At 49.1% G+C, this 26574-nt stretch overlaps 1 protein-coding gene across 4 annotated transcripts in view; it reads left to right on the forward strand.

The window, feature by feature from the left end:
• Bcl6 (BCL6 transcription repressor) overlaps positions 1-25009 on the forward strand; it is a 50756-nt gene extending 25747 nt beyond the window's left edge. Inside the window, exons 1-10 of one of the 4 annotated variants that reach the window (XM_087901882.1) lie at positions 2035-2153; positions 11979-12017; positions 12840-13011; positions 15163-15384; positions 17013-17990; positions 18504-18688; positions 20016-20183; positions 21623-21753; positions 21860-21997; positions 23797-25009. In XM_087901882.1, the coding sequence (XP_087758008.1) occupies positions 12851-13011; positions 15163-15384; positions 17013-17990; positions 18504-18688; positions 20016-20183; positions 21623-21753; positions 21860-21997; positions 23797-23940 (2127 nt within the window). In that variant the 5' untranslated portion in view covers positions 2035-2153; positions 11979-12017; positions 12840-12850 and the 3' untranslated portion in view covers positions 23941-25009. Of the gene's footprint in view, positions 1-2034; positions 2154-6131; positions 6556-9658; positions 10804-11978; positions 12018-12839; positions 13012-15162; positions 15385-17012; positions 17991-18503; positions 18689-20015; positions 20184-21622; positions 21754-21859; positions 21998-23796 lie in introns of those variants that run through there. The other 3 variants (XM_087901894.1, XM_087901889.1, XM_087901885.1) reach the window with 3 other exon arrangements.
• The last annotated feature ends 1565 nt before the right edge of the window (positions 25010-26574 follow it).

Below are 26574 nucleotides of genomic sequence, written 5' to 3' on the forward strand. Positions count from 1 at the left end.
CTGACTGCAGTAATTCATTTGTCAGTACGTATTCAAATATTCAGATTTAGCCCCTGAGGAAAACAATCCGGTCCTTTGGACTCTCTCAGTTCTAAAACCCGTGACATCACCTTTTGAAGCGGTGGTGTTACTCCAGTAACATAGCTGAAACTTCTAACAGGACCGTTTTGGGGGGACAGAGATTCCTTCGAAACCCCAAACAATCAGCAGCGCTCAGAGCTCTGCTCACATCTGTATTTTGAAGTCCACGTTTGGGGCTGTGGTCCACGGATAGCCACTAGAAATTAATATGTGAGGACATTTTGCAGAACCTTTCGGAGTCCATCCATGATTTAACAAGCCACTTGAAGAACTTTCACAGCTAAAGCCCAGAACAGCCTGACCTTTGGAAGCCTCTATTGCTCCAAACACTTGGGGTTCATTCTTAAGGCATCTGAATATTATTTTCCCCTCACACCCTTCTTTCAAGAGACAGACATAAAAGAAACAAGAGTCTCCCTCACTCAGGGATGAGTAGGAGGGAAAAAAAAAACCCAACCAACATTTAAACAGGCAAACTGGCAGCTATGAACAAACCAGGGCCCACAGTAAAGGGGTTCGGTCCTGCATTCGCCTTTAAAATAAAAGAAGAAAGATGGGAAAGAAAGCCCCCCCCCCCCAGCTCTGCTCCAGGGCCGAGAGGACCCGACTGCGTGCAGAGCGTCTAGTGGTGGCACAGCCTGTTCTCAATACACGCAGTATCTGTGATCCTGGCAGGCAGGCCTTTAGAATTCCCTCAGGCTGATCCCTTCAACACGCACCGAAGAGATTTTTTTTTTCTTTCCTCTAACGACCTTGAAACGAACCCAGGGGGGGTGGGGGGAAAGGAAAAAAAAATGTTCCAGACCTTAAGAAAAAGCAGAACACAAACACGTATTTGGCTGCAGAGAATTTTGTAGCCGACAAGCAAACACGTACCCACACAGACGTTTCTAACAGCCAGAAATTTCCTAAGAGTCAACAGTAACAGAAAGAGTAAACCCACCACTTGCTGTCCTGGAAAGAAACAAACCAAACCAAAGCAAATCCTTTTACATCTCTTTCAAGTGCAGGAAAGCCTCCCGTCAGTAAAAGTCCGAGAGGAAAAGGAAGCTGCACCAAGGGCGGTGTGTGCGGGGGGGGGGGGGGAATTTGAGGTTGTCATAAGTGGCCAAAAAATTTAAGCTTCTGTCAATGGTATTGGGGTTGAAATAATGCATATTTTAAATGCCTGAGCGATTCAAAGGGAAAAGAAAAGAACGCAGAGACAATAAAATCAACGGATGACGGGTGCTACGCTTTACATAACGCCACAAACTTGCAAAAGGCAAAAATCAGAAGCAAAAAACCCCCTCTAAATCATCAAACTACAGCAAAACGCAATTTCAAGCCACCACCCCAAAAGAAAACCCTCACCCCTTTCACCACCACCACCAACACATTTTGTCCCAAATAAAAAGAAAACAAATGAACCCACCGAAAACTGCTTGGCAAATATTTTTCTCGTGGTGCCTAATATTCTAGCTGGAAGGAGCTGTGGTATTTATTGTTTTCTCTCACAAGCCTCTCTAAACGTGCCTCTAACATACTTGTTCCAACGGCTCAGATCTCTCGCTCCCTTTTGTGTATTTAGCTCGAGGAGCCGAGTTTATGGGTAGGAGAGGAAGAATTAGCCCCAGACCCCGGGAAAGCATAGCGCACTCCCCCTCTTATGTCACCGAATAGCAAATTAGTTCTCAGAATTCCAGAGGCCGAGCTTTGCTACAGCGAAGACGCCGACGTCACGGAGGAGGAGCCCACGTGACGGCGGCGGAGCGGGCCGTTCCATCGGAGGCCAGGGGCAGGGAGGGTCGCCTGCCAGCCGCGCTCGCCCGCTGCGGGACCCTTGATGTTCCGGGTGGCGGTGCTGCGGGGAGTTCGAACGGCCCCGAACGGTGGCCAGCGGCGTGGCTCCGAGGCCCTGTGCCGGCCAGGAGGGCGCCGCGGTGTACGGCGCCGTCACCGAGTCCTCCCCTGCTGCGGAGCAATGGTAAAGCCCGGAGCTCAAATTCCGAGAATTGAGCTCTGTTGATTCTTAGAACTGGGGTTCTTAGAAGTGGTGATGCAAGAAGTTTCTAGGAAAGGCCGGACACCAGGTGATTATTGCTGTTGCTGCCGCCGCCGCTGCCGCTGCCGCCGCTGTTGCCGCTGGTGCCGCTGCCGCCGCCGCTGCTCATGATCATGATTTTACCTTTTAATTCTTTTTTTTTCCGCTTTTGCCAAATGCTTTGGCTCCAAGTTTCCTATGTGTATCTATTGATATAAATGTATCTATTTATTGATTCTAGCTGTCAGGTGTTAAAATAAATGCCGAAGATCAGCCCCACGTCTCTCCCACTGTAGGATCTAGCTTTACGCATACGTATTCTTCTTTTTTTTTTGCTGTCTTGGAGCGCCTGGGCCGCCTCGGAGAGGCTGTGCCGCCCTGCCCGGTGTTGTTTCGGTGTTTGGAGACGCTGGGGCGCGGGGCGGCGGGCGCTGGGCTGCGCGGCCTGGGAGGGCGGACCGCGGCGGCCCCGCCGGCTTCGCGCGGCTTGGCTTGCTTTCTCTGCTCGCTTGCAAACTGCCTTCCCCGCCGCTGCCTCCCTCCCCGCTCAGTTCTCCCGGTGCCCGCGTTGGCGGCCGTCCACCGGCCCCGGCCCCGCACCAGTCCCTTGCCTTGCAGCCGAGCCGGGAGTCGGCATGGGGGGAATGCAAGCCAACTCCTCGGCTGGTTGTTTTATTTTCCCTTTTCTTTTTGGTCATAAAGCCAGATGAAGTAGCGTGTCTGCAGTTTCTTTTGAGAGCCGTGATCTTCCCAAGGAGAGACAAGAGTGTTTTGGGGAGGCTTCGCTTGCACGGGGGGGCGGGGATGTTGAATACTTTGAAAATTATTCTTTCTTGGTTGTGAGTCGAGGCAGTCGGGAACCCGGGTGCGCTCGGTCTGCCCAGCCCGAGGATGGAGGCTTGAAGGCGGGACAGGGATTTTGGGGGGTGAGCGGGAGAGGGGTGCGCGGCTTTTTTTTTCTTTTTTCTTTTTTGCACCTGCGGCGCTTTCAGCGTGCAGGACCCGGGGGGATCTTGGCCAGCCCGTCCAGAGCTCCGGGGAGGTGGCGGGATTTCTGGCGCCCGCGGTGTTTGTATTTTGGGTGCTGCGTGACTGTGTTGGCTCTCAGCGGTAGTTCCCCTCCCTTTCCTAAATTTAATTTCATTTTTACCCCTTGGTGCAAGCTGTTGTAAAAAGGCAGCGATGGGCCTGGGTATAGCGGATTCCAGGCTTCAGATTCCCAAGGTCCTTCTTTTGGGCGAAGGAATGAAAACAGAGCCCCAGTCCGCGTTCCTGATGTGAAAAGACCAGGGAGGGAAGAAGGGCACTTTGTGACTCTGGCTGGGGGACCCCGGACGGGAGGAGCGGGTGCGAAAGGGAGATCTTTGTGAGTGATTTTGCAAAAACAGATTGCGAGGTTGGTTGGATTTGCAACCTGTGGCTCTCCTCGAGGGAGTAGGAATGGGAAAAAGCGGCGGCGGCGGCCCGGGGCGGGAGTGGGTTGTGAGTTGGAACCTGGGAAATTGGCTGCCTGGGGGGCAGCGGGAGCTAGAGGCCAACCCTGCCGGAAACAGTGAACGTTAAATGTCTTGAGAACTGTGGGTTGCGTTGCCTTTATAATACCGTGTTATTGGAGCCCTGGCGAAAATGGAACTAGTGTTGCAAAAATGAGTTTTAAAACTCCCCCATGAAAAAACAACACCAACAACCAACATTTTGTTTTTAAGAGTAAAATAAATAACCTCTGTGTTGTGCTCTCTCCCGTAGAGATTTAGTTTTGGTGCTAGGGATAGTGAGAAATTACCTCAAGCCTGGTGCTGGCCGTCTAGAGCTGTTACAGGGTCCTTGGGTGCAGCAGAGACAAGCCTTGCATCCCACCTCCTTAAAAAGTGATGTTTACCTTTGTCTCCCCCCAAGATTGTATAGTTTTCAGGAGGAAGATATTGCCAAGCCAGTGTATGCATTACTATCCACAAAAAGAAACAGCAAAAAAGAAAAGAGGGAGGGGAGCAAGAGAGAGGGATCTTCAGAAAGGACTGTTTAGAAATAGAGTTTGTGGCTCTGAGCTACGCCGCTGGCTTCCTCTGCAGTTCGCTGGTTTCCCTTTTCCTTTTGCGAGGTGTTGTGTGTGGTTTTAATAAGTAACTTTAAAATAGGGGAGGGGGCAGCGTGACCCATTCGGAGACGGCTATCTATTTTGCTCACTATTTGCTACCAAGAGCCTTTGGCACTTGAACAGGACCTCGTAAATCTGCAGCCCAAGTTGAAGTTCATCTGGCCCTAGTCCACACGCTATTCCTGGAGGTAGCAAACATGAGCTCAAAGGAGTGAGGTGAAATCATACTCTTCTTTATGTACCGATTTTAATAAAAAGGAAAGAGATTTGTCCCCGGGGGAAGAGGAAATGGCGAGAAAACACCAGGGGATAGACATTTCTCTTTCTAAAATGACTGCAGTGAAGTCCTGGGGCCAAAATAGAAACCTGTAGATAGACAACCCCCCACCCCCATCCCCGTTTATAAATAGAAGTTTCCAGTATCCTATTTGGAAGAATTTCTTTTCTAATACTTTTAGGCGTTGAATGATTGTAAGGGTCTGTTTGGTACCCACAATAAGGCTGGGTGCTGTTCAGGACAACTAAGTCAATGGAGGGGAGAGACCGTTCGGGAAAACGGGTATTCACGCATTACCTTGTTCTTCTCCTCAGTTTTGAAAGGTTTACAGCAATATTTTCTTGAAAAGACTAATTTATTCTGGGCTTGGTGGTCAGGAATGGCATCCTAGATTTCTAAGTTGTCGTTTACTGAGCCCCGAGGAGGAGTTCCAGTTATGGGTTGAGTAAATGCCATGACTAGATGTCAAAATCCTTCCTTCCCTCTGTCCCCTGCTGGGGATATCCCACTCTGTTGTGAAAAAAAAAAAAATTAAGTTTCAGGGGAGGTGGTGCGGCAGCGCCACCCCTTGGTGGGCGAAACTATTGGTAAAAGCCGAGTATTTGAAAAATAATTGTGAAATGACCGTAATTAATTAGGCATGTGGCCCCAACTCCCTCTGAGAGATATTCAAAAACTTTGAGAGATGAAACTTTTAAATTAAATACTTTGCAGTTCATCTCTTAAATAGGATAGAAACACGTTGTTTTCAAAACGAGCACAATGTCCTTCCCGTAAATTAAGGGGCACCCTTGCCGGGGTGGAGGTGGGCTGTAGTTGGCTCTTAGCTGCATCTTCACTGGGCTGATGTAGCTATGTTTCCACTTCGGACTTGACTGCTCAGGGTACCCGAAGTCTGCTGGTGGTCTGAGTTTGAGAATAGGAGGAATGTTTTGGTGCGAAAACCCTTAGGAACGAAAGTGCTCTAGTCTCCCCCGGGTCTGTGGTGGCGTGTGCCCGGGTGGTGGGGAGAGGCTTGTGGACCGCAGGTAGCAGCGGTAGGCTGGGCTGCAGCCATGTGGGAGTCAAGGCAGTGTGGCGCGTGCCGGTTTCCTACACTGCGCAACAAGTGGGACCTCAGCGACGCGCGAGGGCTCTGCACAGTGGCCCAGCTGGCCGGCTTCTTTTCGCTCCTTCCAACCCTTCCTGCTTCCCATTTCCAGACCCTCACCTCTCGAAGGACATATTCAGTTCGGTTCCCTTCTTCTGCTTTTGCTCAGTGGGTCAAGGTCTTAACTCCGGCTCCCCCTTCCTCCGTGGGGATGGTTCGTGAGCTTATTCCTGGCCTTTGCCTCTCTCTCTCTCTCTCTCTCTCTCTCTCTCTGTCTTTCTCTCTGTCTTTGTCCCCCCTCCCCCTTCCCTCTCTCTCTCTCCTCTTCTTTCTCTCTCCTTTTGCATGAATTTCTCCTAATACTTTCAGGTATCACTTTTTTTTAAGTGAGTGTAGCCAGCTTTGAGGAGGAGAGGAGGGGAACAAATAACCAAATAATACCCGAAAGCAGTTCCCGGAACGGTGCGGTGTTAGATAGAGGCGTGAGGGCCGGAAGAACAGAGTTGCATCTGCTCAACTAAATGTTTTCCTACTTCAGTTTTGGAAGCATCTCCTCCCCCTCCCCCCTCCCGCCACCCCCAAGAAACAGACAGAAAGCCTCTGGACAGGGCTACTGTGGAAGTCTAGGCTAACAGGGTGTTTCTTGAACGGACCGAGTCCGCCACCTAGTGGTAGGTTATGGTCAGGGTTCCTGCTCGGAGCGGTGGTCTGATCTGATCAGCCAGGACTGATGGGAAGGGCATTCTCCAACGAAGATGGCATTTGACTTTCAAAGTTTTGGCAAGACAGATGAAAACCATATGCTCACGCCGTTCACATCCACACTGGCTCAGTCTTAAATATCTATCTCAACTAAGAAACGGTCCTGTCTTTGAGGACATCTGTGACTTCACGGACAAAGTTGGTAGCAGAACAAGATGACACCCGAAACCCTCCAGGATCTTTAGGATTTAAACTTCGTCGTTGTTTTTGTGGAATTAGGCCGAACAGTAAGTTTCTGAATTCCAAAGGATTTATCTCAGTTCATGGGGGGACAGCAGTTTAACCGTAGGTCACTGGAGTTGCCAGTGCACATTGGAGAGTGTTCCCTACCATTCTTTAGCATGAGGTTTTTGACAATAGACATGAAAAGATTACAGAGGTACCGAGGGTGTGGGGCTTCTCAAAGCTGTAGCACGTGCTTGTACTGGGTGGCCAAGGACTACTTAGTCCAGTTGGGGATGTGCGTCAGTTAGCTGTCTGTCTGTCTTTACATCCCGTTTATCCTTTTCTCGGTGGCCTGGTTGGTGTGTGTGTGTGTGTGTGTGTGTGTATGAGAGAGAGAGAGAGAGAGAGAGAGAGAGAGAGAGAGAGAGAGAGGTGACTAAATTATTCTTTGAGAATTTGTGCCCCATCTCTTGAGTAAAGTTCTTTCTCAAAGCTCTGAACTGAGATGGCTCGCTTGCATTGGCGCGCGGGCGACCTCTAGCGGCGGCCTGCGTCCTCACCGGAGAGACACAGCTGTCTTCCCCCGCCCAGGCCGGGTGGAATCCAGTTCAGCCTCTATCACTGCGGGAGTTGTCCCAGGCCGCCGCGCGGAGAAATGCGCCTCTGTTCGGGTTGGAAACGAATCTGGGGACGTGTCTGAAGCGCGGTCAAGTTTGACTCATCGCTTTCCAAGGACAGTTAGTGCCTTCCATCTTCATTAACGTGAATAAAGACCTTGGCTGACTTCTGTCTAGATCGAATTTTAAAAGGCATTGTTTGCTTGGGGAGATCATGCGTCTCTCTCCTGCTCAACAACACCGCCCCCACCCCATACCCCAAGGCCGATCCCAGTCCAGCCAGGATGGGGGAAGAGATCTCTGCTGAAGGACATGGTTTGCTGGCATTGTCTGCAGGCCTTCTGGATGCTGTCTTAGCCAGGTTCATGGGGAGCATCCCCTCGGCTCTTCAGATCTTGATGATAAAACACATCCCTTTGTTTTATTTTATTTCCTCGAAGTTTGCAACCTTGCAAGAGCTCTGAGGCAGGACATGTAACAGAAATGAAAGTCAGGACATAAAGTCCTCTGGTTAGTTCACGCAACTGAGGAGGCCATCGCAAGACCAATATCTCTTATCATCTTTCGTGTCATCGCCACCGAGAGGCAAGAGCAGCAATATTGTCCTCCTCTGCCTCCAGAACAGAAGCAACGCTTTGACTCTACCCATTATCTCCAGAACGAGGTGGCTAGACCTGAGTACCCTGTTAGGAAAGAGCAGTCCTGTTGGAGCCCAGAGGCATGTTTCAATGCGTCAGCCCCGAACCCCCACCCCGCCTTATTCAAACTCCTTGTCCCTAGACAGTGAATTACACTTTGAGAAGCCTCTTGAGAGTCTTCGGCGAGCTATTGGAGTTATTAGATTACCAATAATCCAGCAACCATCCTGGATAGAGAGAAGTGGAAAGGCGTTCTCCAAATCCAGACACTGGCCAAACTAGGTCAATGGGAAGGAGGGGCGGACCGAGCAGCCAGCTGTAGTTTCAAACCTTGATGGAGGGCTCTCTCTAGCGTCAGGACGGGGTAAATACATCATTGTGATTGCACTTGTAAGAAGTGCGGTAACTCCTCAGATATTCTCTCCGGTCCCGTTTAAAAAAGGACGAGGAAAACAGAAAACAGGATCTTAAGAGCAGAGAGACCCCATCTCTGGGGTGCGAGCCTGACCCCGCCTCTGCGGCGCAGAGCTGCAACCCGCTACTTTTAGGTATGGACTAGGTTGTGCCGATTCCGCCCCAAAGACGCAAACTGAGAGCACTTAGTGGGTGGTCACAGCGGGGGACATTCCTGAGAAGGAGAGACAGCCTTGCGGGGTCTTAGAGCTCGGACAGCAGCCGGCTCGGTTACCCAGTCTCTACGTTTTTCGGGAAAATAAGATTCTGAAATCCCGGAGCCTGTCTGGCTTCAGCGTGGTAGCTCTGGCTCTAAAGAAGGCTGGGCGGAAACCTCCCCTTTCTTGCCAACGTAGGCGGAAGAGACTTTCAGTTTAGTTTTCTTTCAGGTTTAGTTTTCTTCCCATTCGGCCAGGTCTAGAAGGATGGGGACCCTTACTCCTGGGGGACTCTATCTCTTTGACCTTGACTTGTTACCTACACATTCTCTTCTAAAGCCGGGGAAAAAATAGCAAACTAGAGGACAAAAAGAAACCCCAAGAAATAACATCAAACCCTCAAACAACAACAAAACAAAAGCAAACAAACTCCAGCTATCCAGTTGTCAGAATGGGGCAAACTGGAAATCATGGAGCGAGCCTCGGACTGTTTCCAGGCTCTTGGGCTCCACACTCTGCGGTTTTTAGCTTGTTGGGGCAGGGATGGGGACCAGGTAGACTCCTCGGGCCTGGAAGCCAGAACCCATGTAGAAGGCGGATTTAGGGGAAAGGGTGCCCTGTCCCCGGCCAATGCTGCGCAGCCAGCAAACCCGGATTGGGCTTCCTGGAAAGTTACTTCTCGTTGGAGCCCGCGCTGGGCAGGAGTGTTCTATGAAATCCTCAGAGCTGAGGTCGACTACGTTCCGGGAATGAGAGGGCTGTGCCATTCCCCTCGTGGCCCCCTGCTTTGACAGAGTAACAGGAAAAAAAAAAGTCGCACATAATGTTAGCTACCGACGTTCACGAAAACATTTATTTGAATGTAACCAAATTAAGCGCCGTTACAGTCCTACCACCCGGCCCTGGCCGCACCTTCCCGGGTTTCGTGGCGGATGGGCAGCGGTGCCAACCGATCGCCAGGGGGTGGGCGGTCCCAGGAAGACAGGTACAGACAGCCAGGTGCGGTGAGCGAGTCTGCGCAGGCTTGCCAGGTGGCGGGGCTGGGGTTTGTGCCGGTGCGTGTGAGCAAGCAGTGCGACTGCCTAGTGCCACCTCGGCCCAAAAGGGAAGGGAAAGGATGAAGTCTTTGGCGTTGGCTCCTTTGCTAGCTCTTCCTTTGCCTCTCAGATCTCTCTGCTTGTATGTCTCTCTCTCTCTCTCTCTCTCTCTCTCTCTCTCTCTCTCTCTCTCTCTCTCTCTCTCCCTCACTCTCACTCTCTCTCTCCAGCCCCTTCTCTCTCTGTCTCTCTCTTCCTCTGCCCCGTGTTCCCAGTTCTGCTACCTTCTTTGCCTGTTTTTTTTTTCTCTCTCTCTCTCCCCTCTTTTCCCTCCCAATGGAAGCTCCTCTAGAGAAGCTGTCTCACTGAGTGCACACGAGGAAAGCGCCCCTGGAGGGAAAGGATGCAGGGCTGGGTTAGTCATCATTTATTTCTTAGTTGGGGATTACTGCAGCTGGACCTGTAGTTAGAGCGGAGATCCAGTTCTGGTTCCTTTCTCCTTGCTGGCCTGATTCTCCCTGGGCTTGTTTTCCTAGAACCTTGTTGGAGGATGGTTTTGAGATCTTGGGCAAGGGCTTGTTCCTGGAGACTCGGTTTCCTCCATAGTGAATCCTGACCGTTAGAAAGATAAGGTGCAATGATGGGTGGGAAAGGACTGAGCGATTTGTGATCCAAACAAGCTGAATGCTGGTTCGCAGAGCTTCCGTGTCTGCAGCGCCTGGAGGGAGGTGCCATTCAGCTAGAACATTAGCCGGCACCCTGGGAGTTGTGGTGGGGCCTGCTGAGAACAGTTGGCTGATAGAGAAGTGAATCCTAGAGCCCAGTGACTCCGCAGAGCCCAGGCTGCCTTGGTCTGTGTGCAGAAGGAGACAGGCTGAAAGGAAAAAGCCCAAGGCCAGCCTGACAGTGGACGGAGCAGGACTGCCTTTTCGGTTTGCTTTCGGTCTGTCCTCATCTGGAGTGAGTCATTGCCACTTGTCATGGTGAAATGGCAAATCTGGGCTTCCTGTGGTTCCAAAAGTCTGTGACTGGAAATCCACAAGTGGTTGAAGCTCAGCACAAGTATTCCAGAAGGGTTTGTGGATCTCTTCCACGGGGAAGCAGGAGAAAGTTAGTAAATAAAGGTCACGTGTCTGCAGCATTTATTTTCAAAAGAGACAGTTTATTGAAGTTCCCTGAGGCCCAAGTGAAACCTGTTTCCTCACTCTGAATTGGAGTGGGTTCAGGAAGAACTAAGATCTTTGTCTTTTTCTGCCCTCTCTCTTCCCCCCATTTCCTACCCCAAACCCACTCACTTACACACACGTATTAAGCTTGAAGTTGATGAGATTGACTGACTGGCACAGAGAAATATCTGAGTGGTGGTTACAGACTCAAGGAAACCTCTCATTTTAGAGTGCTCATTTGGTAAGACTCAGCCCCATGGAATGGGGCAAAGTTGGTGTGGGGGAAGGAGCTTAAAACTGAGATTCACCCACCTCAGGGTGCCGCTGTCCTGCGTTTTTTGCAGCACGTAGGCTGACTTGGAAAGAGGACAGGAATCTAAGCCAGAAGACTAGGGCCAGGCCATCAGTGATCCATGGCCCGACATGACCTCACTGGCCTTAGGCTACCTTACGGGGGAAGCAGTTCTAGAGAACTGTGCTGTTTAAATGGGAGACCAGAGTTCCGATATTTTATCACTCCGCTTTGCGGCCCGCATCTGATCATCAAGGAGAGTCTTGCACCTACGTTCTTAATGATTTTTGTTTTAGAGAAACCAGTCTGGAGGGAGCACATATTTCATTAAATCTCTTTAAGGCTCCCTGGCCAGTTCTCAGCTAAACTACACAGTTAAATCTTTCACCAGCCAGGAGAAGGCCAAACTTGGAAGCTATGGTCAGTTGCCTGTCTAGTTTTAGACCTGGAAATAGAGGGAGGGGAAACTTTGAAAAAGAGGGCAAAGATACGCAAGGAATGCGCAAACATGATGTCTCGGGTTTTATTCTGTAGACTTGGTATTCAGTCTTAAGTGTTCCAGAGAATCAGGAGATACTGCCTGGCTGTTTGTCCTGAACAAGTCATTTGAACCCTGAGTCTCAATTTCATCACCACTAAAATAAGGATAAAGATATTGGCCGTATCAGCCTTGTGGAATCATTCTAAGACTTGAAAGATAATATTTTTAGCAAGGGTTTGAATAGCATCCAGTGTTTTTCGGTCCCTGAAGAATCATTATCATTAATATTGAAAGGGCTACTTATTTTTTTTTTTTTGTTTCCCATAAACTCAAATGGTCTTTTGATGTATATGGCTTTTTTTTTTTGCCCTGGGAAAGGAAATATATGTATACAGGTATATGTAATTAATGTAGGCAATGGTATTCCCGGCAGTAGGGATAAGGCATTGTTACCAAATGGCTTTGAGTGCCTGTTGTTTCTATAAGCACAGAGATGGAATATGTTTGCTAGCTTGTGGGAAAACCGCACCAGCTGGCAGGCTGCAGCTATCAAAGCAAAGCTAACTACGTGTGTCCTAAAATAAGACCGAGTGGACAATCTTACACTCATTTAGCCAATCTCTGTTTGCTCTCTTCTCTGCAGTTTTAAAGCAAAATTTTGGACTGTGAAGCGAGGCATTGGGTGAGTAAAATCAAATTGTATGCTGCAAGATTTGTAGATGAATTATTTCTTTTGAATTTCACCCATGCATGTGTGTTTCTGTTTAAGCTTGCCACCTTTCGCTTGCTGAACGAAGGGTAGTGACTTCCCTCTGTCTAGATCTCGTGCTCACCCCTCTGTCCCGATACTAACCGACTAAATACCGTTGCGTGGTATTCGTTCATCCCTCCTTCGTTCCCAGTTCAGGCTAGCCTGGTTGCCTACTTGGCCAGTGTTTGCTAGTGCTAAGTATTCAAATTCTCGAACAAATCAACTCACAGTCCCAGAGCATGGGATGGATAATGAAACGACAGGCAGATAAAAATAGCTGCACTTTTTTTTTTTTTAAAGAACCTGTTATGGTCTAGGCACATATTTCTAATTTTAAATACCACATAGGTATTACCCTTCCTATTTTGGAAAACCAAAGCCCAGGAACAGTAACAACACACTCCACGTCATAGAGCCGGTGAAAGGCAAAGTGAACTGGGTAACTCTCCAAGAGTGGTTTTCTTCATTGCAACATACTCACTGCCTCTCAATGCTTGGCAGTGTCTTTAGTATGTGGGAAAAACACTTAACAAACAGTCCTTCCCTTCCCCTTTCCCCTAAAGAGCTTTCTACCTTAGCTTTTATTCTCCCTGTTCGACAGCTATGAATAGAAATGTTCAGAAATGGACTAGGAATTGTCCACTAGATACCTGAGTTGCGTTCTACACCTTAGCTTGCTAAACCATCCTCTGTTTCTTTTGGTAAGCAGGGAGTAGGTTCTAGAGGACTAAGAGGGATTTAATTTCTGTTCAGGCGAAGACAACATGGCCTCACCGGCTGACAGCTGCATCCAGTTCACCCGCCACGCGAGTGATGTTCTTCTGAACCTTAATCGCCTCCGGAGTCGGGACATCTTGACAGACGTTGTCATTGTGGTGAGCCGTGAACAGTTCAGAGCCCATAAGACAGTGCTCATGGCCTGCAGGTGAGTGGTGTTGGAGTGAGGGGTGACTTTTTAAAATGGGGAGGTAGGATTGGCAGGCGCCAGCGAGACCAATATGTAGGCCGTTCCTTGCGTCTGTGATGATATTCCCTTAGTCTCCAGATCTCAGCACCTGGCCTGGTGTTCTGGACTTTCAGGAAACAATTGAAGGAACACGCCTGTAGAGAACAGTTTCTGTTTCGAAGGCATAGGGGGTGAAGAAATGTACTCTCAAAGACACGAGGCGTCTGAAGCCCGCAGGGAGGCACATGCTGGCTAACTAAAAGAAATTCAGTTAACTAATTTGCGGATGAATAGCAAAGGGCAGGTTCTAAATACTTTAACTAAGCTCGATAGCTTTTGCCCTTTTATGCCATAACTGTACTTTATTAACAAAATATTTTTTTGAAACAGCTTTAAACACATTACTTAGCTAAGGCTGGCCTTGAAATTCTGATTTTAAATTCTCTTACCCCAAATGCTGGGATTGTAGGTGTGAACCACCATGCCCAGATTATTGGACTTAACTTATACTATAACTATATTTCCATGGTTTAAGCAGAGTCTAATAATTCTTCATATTTTCCTGAATTTCAAGTTTCCTGGGTGTTATCATAGTAAGTCAATTCTAAGCTCTCCCTACAAGCTGTCTCTTGTGGAGGGCACCATGTCTCCATTTTGCAGATAATGAAGCAAGGCACAGGTCTATGTAGTGATGTACAGCTCTGTGTTGCAATTAGAGAAAGTAGCTAATGTCTAATAATAGCACTTCAGAAATAATGTGAAGGGCTGGCTGGTGAGATGACTCAGGGGGTGAAGGCACCTGCCACGGAGCCTGATGACCTGAGTTCAACCCTAGGACCAACATGGTGGAAGGAGAGAAGTAGCTCTCACATGCTGTCCTCTGGCCTCCTCTCCCATTCATAGCATATATACACACACACAAAATAAAAACTTAAAATACAGAGAACAGAAATGTGTACAGATATAAAATAATCGCTAGTGTTTGCTCTGTGCCAGGCATCAGTGTATATGGCTAACAGTTTTCATTTTTGCCACACTTCTATTAAGCACACACAATTCTCCCCTTACCTTGGCAGAGAAGGAAACCAAGGTACAGAGAAGTTAAGGGTATTAGACAAGGTTGAAGAATTGCTTGTTGGGGAAGGAAGGTCCGGTTCATTTCTGGCAACCCACCCAGAAACAGTAAAGTTGAGATGACAAGCTAGTCAAGATTTCTAGTTTTAGCTGAATAGACGACATGACCTGAAGACAAGGCTTGGGATTTGACTCAAATCGTCTAGTAACAATTGACCTTCTGATAATCCTTGGCCTTTGAGAAAGATGGTGGAACATACGGATGTATTATTATTTGTCACCCGGCCCTAATTTGCGCCTCATGCCATTGACTGTTTAAAATAAGGGTATTGTGGCGAAGAGAGGAAAGTACTTAGACGAAACTTAAAGTCAGAGTAGTGGCTGCGGATGAGGGCTAAGTCAGACAACAGGAAAGCGGTGCCGTGATTCGAGACTGTTTCCCACACTCTGCGAATTCAGTTTCCCCATTTGTAAAGATGGAACTTAGTGGTACATATCTCACAGGATTAGAAAGGACAGAGGTTAATGTAAACATGCAAGATGCTTAAAGAATTCCTGATGTGGGAGGGCCTTCTGTATATGTGTTGCTTTTATTGGTTGATGAGTAAAGCTGTTTTGGCCAATGACTTAGCAGAGTAAAGCCAGGCAGGAAATCCAAACAGAGATATATATAGAGAGAGTAGGTGTGAAATCAAAGAGATGCTATGTAACTGCTGAAGGAGAAAGATGCCAGAACGCTACTGGTAGGCCACAGCCTCGTGGAGATACACAGATCTGATAGATGTGTTAATTAAAGATGTAAGAGCTATCTAAAAATACACCCGAGCCATTGGTCAAACAGTGTTGTAATTAATATAGCGTTGTGTGACTGTTCGGATCTGGGTGGTCGGGAAACCAAAGCACAGTCCCATCCACAAATTCCTGGTGTCTGCTAGGCTTTCCACAGGTAGAAGATATTAGTAGGTGCCATGGAGCTTAGGGATCTGGGCTCTGGGAAGACAAGAAAGACACAGATGCTTTGTGACCCCTACAGTTGCACCTCTGTTTGTCTTGCAGCGGCCTCTTCTACAGCATCTTCACTGACCAGTTGAAGTGCAACCTTAGCGTAATCAATCTGGATCCTGAGATCAACCCCGAGGGGTTCTGCATCCTCTTGGACTTCATGTATACATCTAGGCTCAACCTGCGGGAAGGAAACATCATGGCTGTGATGGCCACAGCCATGTACCTGCAGATGGAACACGTTGTGGACACGTGCAGGAAGTTCATCAAGGCCAGGTGAGCTGCTCTATAGATAGCAGCTGGGGATGCAGAAAGGATACTTCCAGAACAGAAACCACACCTGCCACGGGAGCCTCAAGGACACATGACACCCACCTCGCTACAAAAATTGCACTTTTCTCCCCTTTATTCATATACTCCAGGCAGATGCCATTCCTTGCAGCAGGCCAGATGTGTATGTCTTGGGTACCCTCCACCCCCCCCAACACCCTGCCCCATTTTCTTTTAGTCTCTCTCCTTCCACTCACCCTGCAAGGCCAGAACTGGATGCCTTTTCCGCGGAGGTTCAGCTGACTCCCTCGACTCCTCTGTGTTTGGCAGGCAGCATTTTTTGCTTTCCCTTCCAACCTTCTCGTAACGTTTATATGCATATGTGGGCTCTCCTTTGGATTTCTACCGTAACTATTTACATATGTGCCTTAGTGCCCTACCAGAGCACAGGCCGCTGGAGTGTATGTGGCTGCCTTACTCTTCATCCAAATAGCCACGCTCCCGCTGTGAGGACGCGTAAAGAACTGAATCGAGTTCACTTGGTCGAACCCTTACCCAAGGAGTGGGAGTACCATGAACATCCGTGGAGGTCGAGGGTCCTGAGAGCTGAGGAAGTGGAGAGCCTTGCTAACTATAGCAGCTACTCGAGGCTCAACTGCCTCAGACTCTCTCGCCTTGGCAGCTTCAGGAAAGCGGCCTTCTTTCTTAACAGAAGCCATTTCCAGTCTGCGTCTGACCACTTCCAGGGACTAAGAACTCGTGTCCTCAGCGCCATACCATCCACCTGGGGTAGCTGGAAAGTCGCTCCTTACAGCCTCTTAAAGTCTGGCTCTTGGAGCCCTCACTCTCTGATTCTGTTAGCCGGAGAGCCGGTTGAGCTGGCCTACTTTTTTCACCCACATAAGTCCCTTTAAGTATTTGCAGCCAATGTTTTTGTCTCCAGTGGGTGATAATGGCGGCGAGTTCATCATTGCCTTCATTTGGGAGTACTTTATACAGGCCAGGCCTTGTGCTCCCAATAGTTAAGCAACTTGCTCCAGGTCAGAGCTGTGTTTGCAAACCAGGCCAGGCTGCTCCAGAACCAGAGCTTTTTGCACTGGTCACTGCCTGCCCTCCTCCTCTGTGGACTTGCCAGTGCATCTGTTGAACATATGGGCCAGGTCTTTTAGTTGATATTCTCCGAGTGAATCGCACTAACATTGCATACATTCTTCCCTCCTTGCTTCTGTGTGTATAACATGCCTGCCTTTTGCTGCAGGATTTTGCTCGAACGATTTATCTCATCGCTTGAAATGAGATAAGGGCCTTAAACGCTTTGTGTAGCCCATCCAATTCTACGTCACCAGAAGAGTTATAGTTCCCAAGACATGCATACGTATGTGCCTCGCATTTGCAAGGTCAGGTCCAGTCAGACACAGAATATATGAGTGACTCATCTTCCTCAGTTTCCCCAACTATGGCCCTATTGCTAGACCTCTGAGTATTAATGCCCTATAGTTGTGTTACCCACTCCAGAGTCAAATCTTCAATGTCTAGCTGACTCAGACCCAGAAGTGGTTATATAGCAGTGTCTCTCTGGAAGGTCACCTGATTAACAGTTCTAACCTGGGGTCTTTGTTTTTTAACCCCCACAGCGAAGCAGAAATGGCCCCGGCACTTAAGCCTCCCCGAGAAGAGTTCCTGAACAGCCGGATGCTGATGCCCCATGACATCATGGCCTACAGAGGGCGTGAAGTCGTGGAGAACAACCTGTCGCTAAGAAATACTCCTGGCTGTGAGAGCCGAGCCTTTCCCCCTAGCCTCTACAGTGGCCTGTCAACACCGCCAGCCTCGTATCCTATGTACAGCCATCTTCCACTCAGCAGCTTCCTTTTTTCTGATGAAGAGCTACGAGATGCCCATGCCCGCATGCCTGTGGCCAACCACTTCCCCAAGGAACGGACCCTCTCCTGCGACAGTGCCAGGCCAGTCCCCGGTGAATATAGCAGACCGGCCATGGAGGTGTCCCCCAGTTTGTGCCACAGCAACATCTACTCACCCAAGGAGGCAGTCCCAGAGGAGGCACGGAGTGACATGCACTACAGTGTGACTGAGGGCCCCAAGCCTGCTGCCCCCTCTGCCCGGAACGCCCCATACTTCCCCTGTGACAAAGCCAGCAAAGAAGAAGAGAGACCCTCTTCGGAGGATGAAATCGCCCTGCATTTCGAGCCCCCTAATGCACCCTTGAACCGCAAGGGTCTGGTTAGTCCCCAGAGTCCCCAGAAATCTGACTGCCAGCCCAACTCACCCACAGAGTCCTGCAGTAGCAAGAACGCCTGCATCCTTCAGGCCTCTGGCTCCCCGCCGGCCAAGAGCCCGACTGACCCGAAAGCCTGTAACTGGAAGAAGTATAAGTTCATTGTGCTCAACAGCCTCAACCAGAACGCCAAATCGGAGGGCACCGAGCAGGCAGAGCTGGGCCGCCTCTCCCCTCGAGTCTACCCTGCCCCACCTGTCTGCCAGCCACCGTTGGAGCCTGAGAACCTTGGTCTCCAGTCCCCAACCAAGCTCAGTGTGAGTGGGGAGGACTCAACTATCCCCCAAGCCAGCCGACTCAACAACATCGTGAACAGGTGATTTCAGAGGCCATGGGTCTAAGGTCACCCTTCTGAGCTTCTCAGCCTTGGATAAATGTAGAGTGCAGGGCTATTAGGTTTTCTGTCTGAAATGCTGAGGGGAACTAGTACGAGGGTGAGTTAGCCTGAACCATGAAGCATAGTTCATGGAAGTTGTATTTTTGTTTCACTTTCTTTTGTTTTCCATAGCAAGAGAGAGCATTGCCTTATGTGGGAGAAAAGCATTCCACAAATCCCAGAGGCACCTCCTGTGGTCGTGATGGATCAGGGAACCCTCCTTTTAGACCGAGAGAGGCTGTGGGCTTAGGAGAAGCAACTAGGCCTAGAAGTGAAAGTTAGGCAGTTGTTGACACCAGTCAGCAGAAGAGGGCTTGAGGAGGGCTCTGACCCTTAGAACGGCAGAAGGCAACTGTGATCTCTGGGCTTGCCTGAGCATACAGAGAGAGGTTAGCATGGAGAACATGTGGACTACTATTACTGGTTGCTGACACCCTTTGTTTCTGTCCACAGGTCCCTGACAGGCTCCCCCCGAAGCAGCAGTGAGAGCCACTCGCCACTTTACATGCACCCCCCAAAGTGCACGTCCTGTGGCTCCCAGTCCCCACAGCATACAGAGATGTGCCTCCACACGGCTGGCCCCACGTTCCCCGAGGAGATGGGAGAGACCCACTCAGAGTACTCAGATTCTAGCTGTGGTGAGTCCCTTTCTCTTCCTTCCTTCTCGGTACCTGGGAGGAGGGAGGACCCTCTGCTCCGTGGAATTTGTGTGCTGCTGTCTCTGGGACATGACCAGGGTTATAAATCCATTGGTACTCACCATCACTGACAAAAGTTAGTCTCTCCCTCCCTGCCTCCCAGGAACGGGGCTGATCAGGGGTGGGTGTTGAACTTGGGTAACTGAGTGGCTGAGCAATCTTCAGCTTCACCCCAGCAACAGTAACTGCAGGGCTGCTGGGACCCCCAGAGCTTCCTCAGCCTGTTTGTGCCAAAACTACTGTACCGACCTGGATGCACGGTAGTGTTTCTTGGAAGGCTGTAGATTCTCTTTGGAGAAACTTCTGGCCTTAGTCATTCGTGTGTCTTTTACTTAGTTGGTTCCTAGCATGGAGGTGGTACTTAGAAAATGGTTGCTGAATTAAGTTAGTTGAACTAAGTGATTCAATTCACATTTCCGTATAGTCAGTGTTGGCTCCCTCAGTTTTTAACCCGGTAAAAAGTCTAACTCTAGAAAATACCTCGAGCAACTATCTTTTGTGACCAAGGAGATATATGATCAGGGTTAAATTGCAGGGATATTACCGCTCTCAAACTGTTGTGACAAAATAGAGAAGTTGCTGACTGCAAGCAGTGTGGCACCGGGCCACAAATCAGAGGGAGAACAGGGACCGTGCCCGCCTGACCTCAGATGACTGTTCTGCAATCCAGTTCCTGCCTCTGGGCTTCTGTTTCCATTTCCGCCATAACCTTTAGGGTCCTGTCTTTGTTGCAAAGATGACCACGGAGTCTTCGTCATTAATCTCTCCTGAAGGGACTTACAGACTAATCGGGTTAGATCTGGGTCTCGTGTCCCCATAATTTTGTCCTTCTTTCTCATAGTATAATGTGCTCCTGTGAGGAGGCAGGACAGGGATATTAGCCTGACTTGGAAGACCCAGAGAGGCTTAGGGAGTCTTGCCCCAGGGCTGCTGTGTATGAATAGAAGTTGAACTTTGAACTGATAAGAAAGCTTTCTCAGCGCTCCAGAAGGAAAAAAAAAAAAAGCTAAGGTGGCCTCAAATTGGTGAGGCCGTGTGAGAGCCCTAGACCTTGAGGTTCAATCTGTCTCCCATCTCTGTCCTTCACGACTAAATGCTAAGAAAGATTAAAAAACCCCACTGGTCCTATGGGTTCCCGTAAGTGTTGGTTAGGGAGTCCGGAGTCCAGGGTAACACTGGCCTGGTTCCAGAGAATGGAAGCTTCTGAGCTCTACCCTGCTGTCTACCTGTCTACCATGCTGATGTGGTTTCCCTCCATGCTCTGCAGAGAACGGGGCCTTCTTCTGCAATGAATGTGACTGCCGCTTCTCTGAGGAGGCCTCACTCAAGAGGCACACGCTGCAGACGCACAGCGACAAGCCGTACAAGTGTGACCGCTGCCAGGCTTCCTTCCGCTACAAAGGCAACCTCGCCAGCCACAAGACCGTCCACACGGGTATGGCCTTGTCCCACAGTGAGTGCTCCAGTTAGGGCTACAGACAAGGGGATCAACCTGGGGACTTGGTTGGAGTGAAACCAAAGACAGGCCCCACCCGGGCTTCGTCTAGGGCGGTGGTTCTCAACGTATGGGTGGCAATCCCCTTGGGGGTTGAGTGGCCCTTTCACAGGGTCGCGTATTAGATATCCTGCATGTCAGATGTTTACATTATGGTTCATAGTGGCAGCAAAATTACAGTTATGAAGCAGCAATGACAATAATTTTATGGTTGGGGGTCACCATAAGGTGGCAGCGTTAAAAAGGTTGAGAACCACTAAACTAGGGGCTTAACCCTGTCATGTCCCTGCCACTCCCCTTACCCTTCATGCTTCCTCTGAGATTGTGTCCTGCTTCCCTGCCTCTGCTAGGCTTGAGTGAGGAGACTAATGCTGGTAGAGGCAAAGTGGATTGGGTTTGGGTAGAGCCAGCTAAAAATAAAAACTGCTTGATGCCCCTCAAGGACTTATCAACCAACGTACAGTCTTTTTCCCAGGGCAAGTCTCACAGCCTCATTGTTGTGGGCATTAACTAGCTCTCAGACCTTCCAGTGGCCCCATTATCCCCGAAACTTTCCATGGTGGAAGGCTCAACCCTAGATTGGTTTCCTCTGCCCAGCTTCTGCTCAGCCCCACACCCCGCCTGGCCTGCAAATGGAATACAGCTGTAGTTGCCTGCCACAAGCGGAAAAGTATGTTCTGAGGGAGAAACTAGAGCCGCCTGATTGTATCTCCCTGGCGAGCGAGTGGATGATTGCATCAGTCTGTCCACGGGAAGAACCTGAAGCATCTTCCCAAGTCGTCTAAATCAGCCCTTCCCACTCAGGGAAACTGAGGCCCAGAGAAGGACAGTCTCTTGCTCAAGCCCTTACAGGCTGATGCCCTAATGACAACACTCGTTCTGCAGGTCGGGCTTCTCGAAGCCTCCCCCCCTTCCCCGTGTGTCCTAGGCGTAGCGCTGTTCACATCTCACCATGCCACTGCTTGTGTCTTGGCCTTGTCCCCTGCTGAGTGTGTGAAGGATGGCGGGTCCCTAGATCAGTGGTTCCCAGCCTACAAGTTGTGATCCCTTTGGGGGTTGAATGACCCTGTCACAGGGGTCACCTAAGGCTTTCAGAAAGCACAGATATTTACATTACGATTCCTAATAGTAGCAAAATTGCAGTTATGAACTAGCAACAAAAATAATTTTGTGATCGGGAGTCCCCACATCATGAGAAACTATACTAAAGGGTCAGAGCATTAGGAAGGTTGAGAGCCACTGCCCTAGATTCTCTCTCTGACTTCCCTATAGAGAAGGGAAGGCCTAAGTCGTCTTGGCCAGTTGCCTTGAAATTAAGGGGCAGCGTTGACCTTCATTAAATATGACCCCCCCCCCTTGTCCATGTGTCTTGGCGACAGGTGAGAAGCCCTACCGCTGTAACATCTGTGGAGCACAGTTCAATCGGCCAGCCAACTTGAAGACCCACACGCGCATTCACTCTGGAGAAAAGCCCTACAAATGTGAAACCTGTGGGGCCAGGTTTGTGCAGGTGAGCAGGGCAGCATGGAGAAAGGGCGCCGTGGGGGTGAGGCCCTGGGCGTAGGCTGGCCTATGAGCACCCTGGCAGCACCTCTCACGCTGTGCTCCTCCTGCAGGTAGCCCACCTCCGTGCCCATGTGCTCATCCACACTGGAGAGAAGCCGTATCCGTGTGAAATCTGCGGCACCCGCTTCAGGCACCTTCAGACTCTAAAGAGCCACCTGCGCATCCACACGGGAGAGAAACCTTACCATGTAGGTAAACCCTAGCTATGGCTGCTGGATGCCGAGAGGGAGGGATGTGGAGCCGGAGGGCAGCAGAGGCATCTCCTCCAATCTTTAGCATACAGTGGACTAGTACTGTTCCAGAGGTCTTGATCTGAGCTTGATTGTCAAAGAAATCCCAGGTCTCAGTGTGTTCATCTTGGAAACAGAGGCATTGGTCTAGGTGACCTGGGCCTTAGGAAAGGCGACGTCATTAGGCTATTCATTCCACAAACATTTTCCGAGTGTCTCCATCGTAGCTCTAGACTAGATACGTGTTGAAGAGCATCTAAGATGTTAAAGCAGAGCCTAGTAGGAGAGCAACCAGAGAAATATGGCAAAGGAAAACACCAAAGCCAGAATCAAAAATAAACCTAGAAAACATTGTTTCAAGGCAGATCGGGCTGGGACCGGAGGATGGTTCTGCAGTGAAGAGTACCTGCCGCTGTTCAGTTCCCAGCATTTGAGTTGGGTGGTCCCCAGCAGCCTGTAATTCCAGTTCAGGGGATTCATTCCCCCTCTTCTGGCCTCCCTGGGTCCTGGCACGCATATGGTGCACATATAGATAATCACGCACACATGTACATAAAAAATAAATGAAATTCAAGAGAAAGAGCAGGTGCCTTCATGCTTCGTACTGTGTCAAGGACAGGCTGTTGGAATGACTGTGTCCCAGAGCAGAGTCGCAGCAAACTACACCCCACTGGCTAAGTTTTGAATGTTGTGGACGCTAAAACTGGGACATTGTGAATTTTGTGAAATTTCACTTCCGTAGGACCCAAATAATATATAATTGGAGCGGAGCCACACTGATTTGCTTCCATAGCTTCTGAGATTGCTTTGATGCTTTGATGCATCCATGGCAGTGGGCTTTGAATGAGTACCTCTGTACTTGCCATTTGTCTCTTGGCAAATTGGTTATTTTCACCCTTAGTGCCTTAGTTTCCTCATCTGTACGAGAAACTACAGATCCAGAAAATAGTGCCTACTTCATGAACCAGCTGTATTTAGGTAACAATTCATTCAGTGCTTCCAGTTCCTCAAGCTCGTGGCCACGGCATGATCTGCTCCGATTTTAGTCACAGAGACAAGGACTGAGAGTGACATTTGGCACTGATTGGCCCAATCCCTTACCAAAGGGAAAGCTAAGGGCTTGGTAGATGACATGGACAGGATGCAGGGCAATGGTGGCACAGTTGGCGTGGACCCGGGCCGTTTGAAAACACATCTCCCAGACTCAAGAATCTTCACGAATTTAGGCCATCTAGTCCAACTGCACTGTTGCGTTCAGATTGATGCCACAGTTTTCTGAGGGTGCATTCTGCTAGATCGTAGGGAGACTCCAAGGTTTGGATGAGAAGTATTCACTTCAAAGTATTAGCCCCCTGATGAGGACATGAATGCACAGAGATGGTGGCGGGGCACGGCTGTAAATCCGAGATACAAAAAGAGATGGATGTTTATCTTAGGCTCAGAAATGTGTTACTCTTTAGGGGAGTTTGCATCGGAATTGTGTCTTGGATAAGATTTGTAATCATGCAGTTAAGTCAGGGAAGGGCGTCTCAAGCCTGGGAAACATGAGTGACCTGGAAGAGAAGGCAGGGACATTTTGCAATGTATACTTAACCTCCAGGGGAAGCCAGGATTCAAGTGAGTTCTAAGCCAGCCCTTTTAGAGGGAGGAGCTGCCTCCACCCCGCCCTCACAGAGATGGCCGGCTCTAGGATTCTGAGAAAGGACTCATTTCTTGAGTCGCTGACAGCTAACGTTTTGCTTCTGGTGTCTCTCCAGTGTGAGAAGTGCAACTTACACTTTCGTCACAAAAGCCAGCTGCGACTTCACCTGCGCCAGAAGCACGGTGCCATCACCAACACCAAGGTGCAATACCGCGTGTCGGCTGCTGACCTGCCTCCGGAGCTCCCCAAAGCCTGCTGAAGCATGGAGTGTTGACTCTTTTCTCCCTAGCCCTTTCTCAGAACCTCCCCAAAGGATGCTGTAACACTTTACAAAGGTCACCCCATGATGTAGTGCCTCTCTCATCCACTAGTGCAGATCATAGTTGGGGCGGGGGGTGGGGGTGGGGTTCGCGGGACGGGGAGCCAAGGCAGCTCCCTTTCCCACACTGCCATACAACATTAAGAAAATACTATTGCTTCTTCTCCTATATGTAAGGCAAACAAACCATGTCAGCAAAAAGCAAAATCATTTTCTATATCAAAGTAGGGGAGAAGGCAAAAGTCCTGACGTGACAGGTTGCAACGCGAGGAATGTAAACGTTCTGTGGGAACAGAAATCTCTTTTGTATGTAAATGTGTATTGTTTTCAAAGACAAGACTTCAGTATGTTGTCAAAGAGAGGGCTTTAATTTTTTTAACCAAAGGTGAAGGAATATATGGCAGAGTTGTAAATATATAAATATATATATATATATAATATAAATATATAAACCTAAAAAGATATATTGAAAATATAGAACTGCGTTAAAGGCTCGATTTTGTATCTGCAGGCAGACACGGATCTGAGAATCTATTGAGAAAGAGCACTTCAGAGAATATTTTAAGTATTGCGTCTGTATAAGTAAGAAAATATTTTGTCTAAAATGCCTCAGTGTCTTTGTATTTTTTTGCAAGTGAAGGTTTACAATTTACAAAGTGTGTATTAAAAACAAAAAAGAACAAAAAAAAGCTGCAGAAGGAGAAATGTATACTTTTGTTCCAGTTTTCAGTTTGTATATACCTGTAACGTGTCCTCACGGTGCCTTTTTTCACGGAAGTTTTCAACGGTGGGCGAGCGTGCGCCATCCCTTTTTGAAGTGTAGGCAGACACAGGGACTTGAAGTTGTCACTAACTAAACTCTCTTTGGGAATGTCTGACTCCTCCCACATTCTGCGTCATGCTTGTCGTTATAATTACTCCGGAGACAGGGTTTGGCTGTGTCTAAACTGCATTATTGCGTTGTAAAATATAGCTGTACAAATATAAGAATAAAACGTTGAAAAGTCAAGTGAGATTTCTCTGAAGATCTATCTTTGCGTGGAAATCCAAGCGGCTCCGGCCTCCGAGAGTTCATATTCCGGTGGGAACTGTTCTAGGAAGGGGGGGGGGGGGGGCGCTGGTCGGTGAGATGTTGAAGAGGCGGGGCGTTGCTTGAGGGTAGACTGGGGTTTGTCCTGTTTCTGCCTAGGTCAGGTGGAGAATTTGAATCCCCTAGCTCTGGGCTGCGTGCTGCGTGCTAGCCCTTGCGCTATAGACACAAATGTTTCCTAGTCCCTCTCCGCTCTGAGTTTCAGTTAGTTACTCTTTTCTAAAGTGAGAGGGCCCATTTTGGCCCTGGCTTCGTAAACAAGTTTTCTTCGCTTGGCTATCCAGGGCAGGTCAAAGGCATCCGACTTAAGTCACACACTTCTCAGCCTCAGTGCGTTTGAGGTCTCCTGGGTGAGACCAACAGACAGTTATAGTCTTAAACGCTTTCTGATTGGCCAGAAGCCAAGCCAGCCTCTGCCCCTGTGCTGGAGCCCGGCCACCTCTCCTGTGTGTGCTGGCTCACCATTTTTACCATGGCTCTGTGTCCCAGCTTATCCAAGAGGCGACTGGGTTAACGAGACCTTTTATGAATCCGTGATTCAGATGTCAGTTCACACTGGCCTGATTTGGCATCCATTTTTGGTTTACCTCAGAAAACCCCAAGGACCAAGTTTGATTGGCAGGATCTGAGAACTGGGAAGACAAGTGTGGTTCTGGTCATGGGCCCAGAAGAAAAAGCCGGCATCCCCTTCCTGTTCCTGGGTGGCAGTGGAGAGGGGACATGTGCCCACTGATCAGCTCTTGGCAGTGACTTTGCAGCAGGCTCTGAGCACGTGTTGGAAGCTGGAGGAGCTGACCACCCAAAAGCCCCAGAGAGAGCTTCAGAAAGTCACACCACCCTCTGCCAACCGCACGGCCTTGCAGCTCAGGTTTCCTTTGAAAATGACTTTAAAGGACTTGCCAGCTCAAGGCCTCGACTCACCCTGTTCTTTGGAAAGGGAGAAAATGATCCCTCGGCTCCCATAGAAACCTGGCAGGCGAACTTAGGGAATAGACAGCTTCGGGAATGACAATTCACAGGCCGGAGGGAGGCTGGCCTCAGGCTCCTTTCGCTCCTGAGAGTCTGTTTTTGTATCATTACTATTTATGAGGGAGACTGAGGGGCAGACAGGGAGGGCGGTGTTCCGACAAAAGGGAGATCAAAGACGGAGCTGCTACAGTCAGCTGACGATTAATAGTAAGTAAAAAGAAAACATCTCTAAACAGAGTCATTAAGAATACAGCCCGGAGCAAAGGGGAGAGAGAATTTTATTACAAAAGCATGGAGTGAATCCATTTTCATCTTTAAAAAAAAAAGTTCTCAGAAACCAGGCTATAAATGATATTCTCCACATCATGGAAGGGTTTGGGGGCAAAGGTTTGTTAAGACCTCAAGTTGAGGTGTGTATTGAGGTAGGTGTATTAGCTTTTGTTGTAGTTTGCTTTTCATTGCTGAAATAAAACACTGACCAAAAGCAATTTGGGAGGAAAGGGTTTATCGGGCTT

This window comes from Myodes glareolus, chromosome 2 (assembly GCF_982192425.1).
Source record: "Myodes glareolus chromosome 2, mMyoGla1.1, whole genome shotgun sequence".
In the NCBI taxonomy this organism is placed as follows: Eukaryota; Metazoa; Chordata; class Mammalia; order Rodentia; family Cricetidae; genus Myodes; species Myodes glareolus.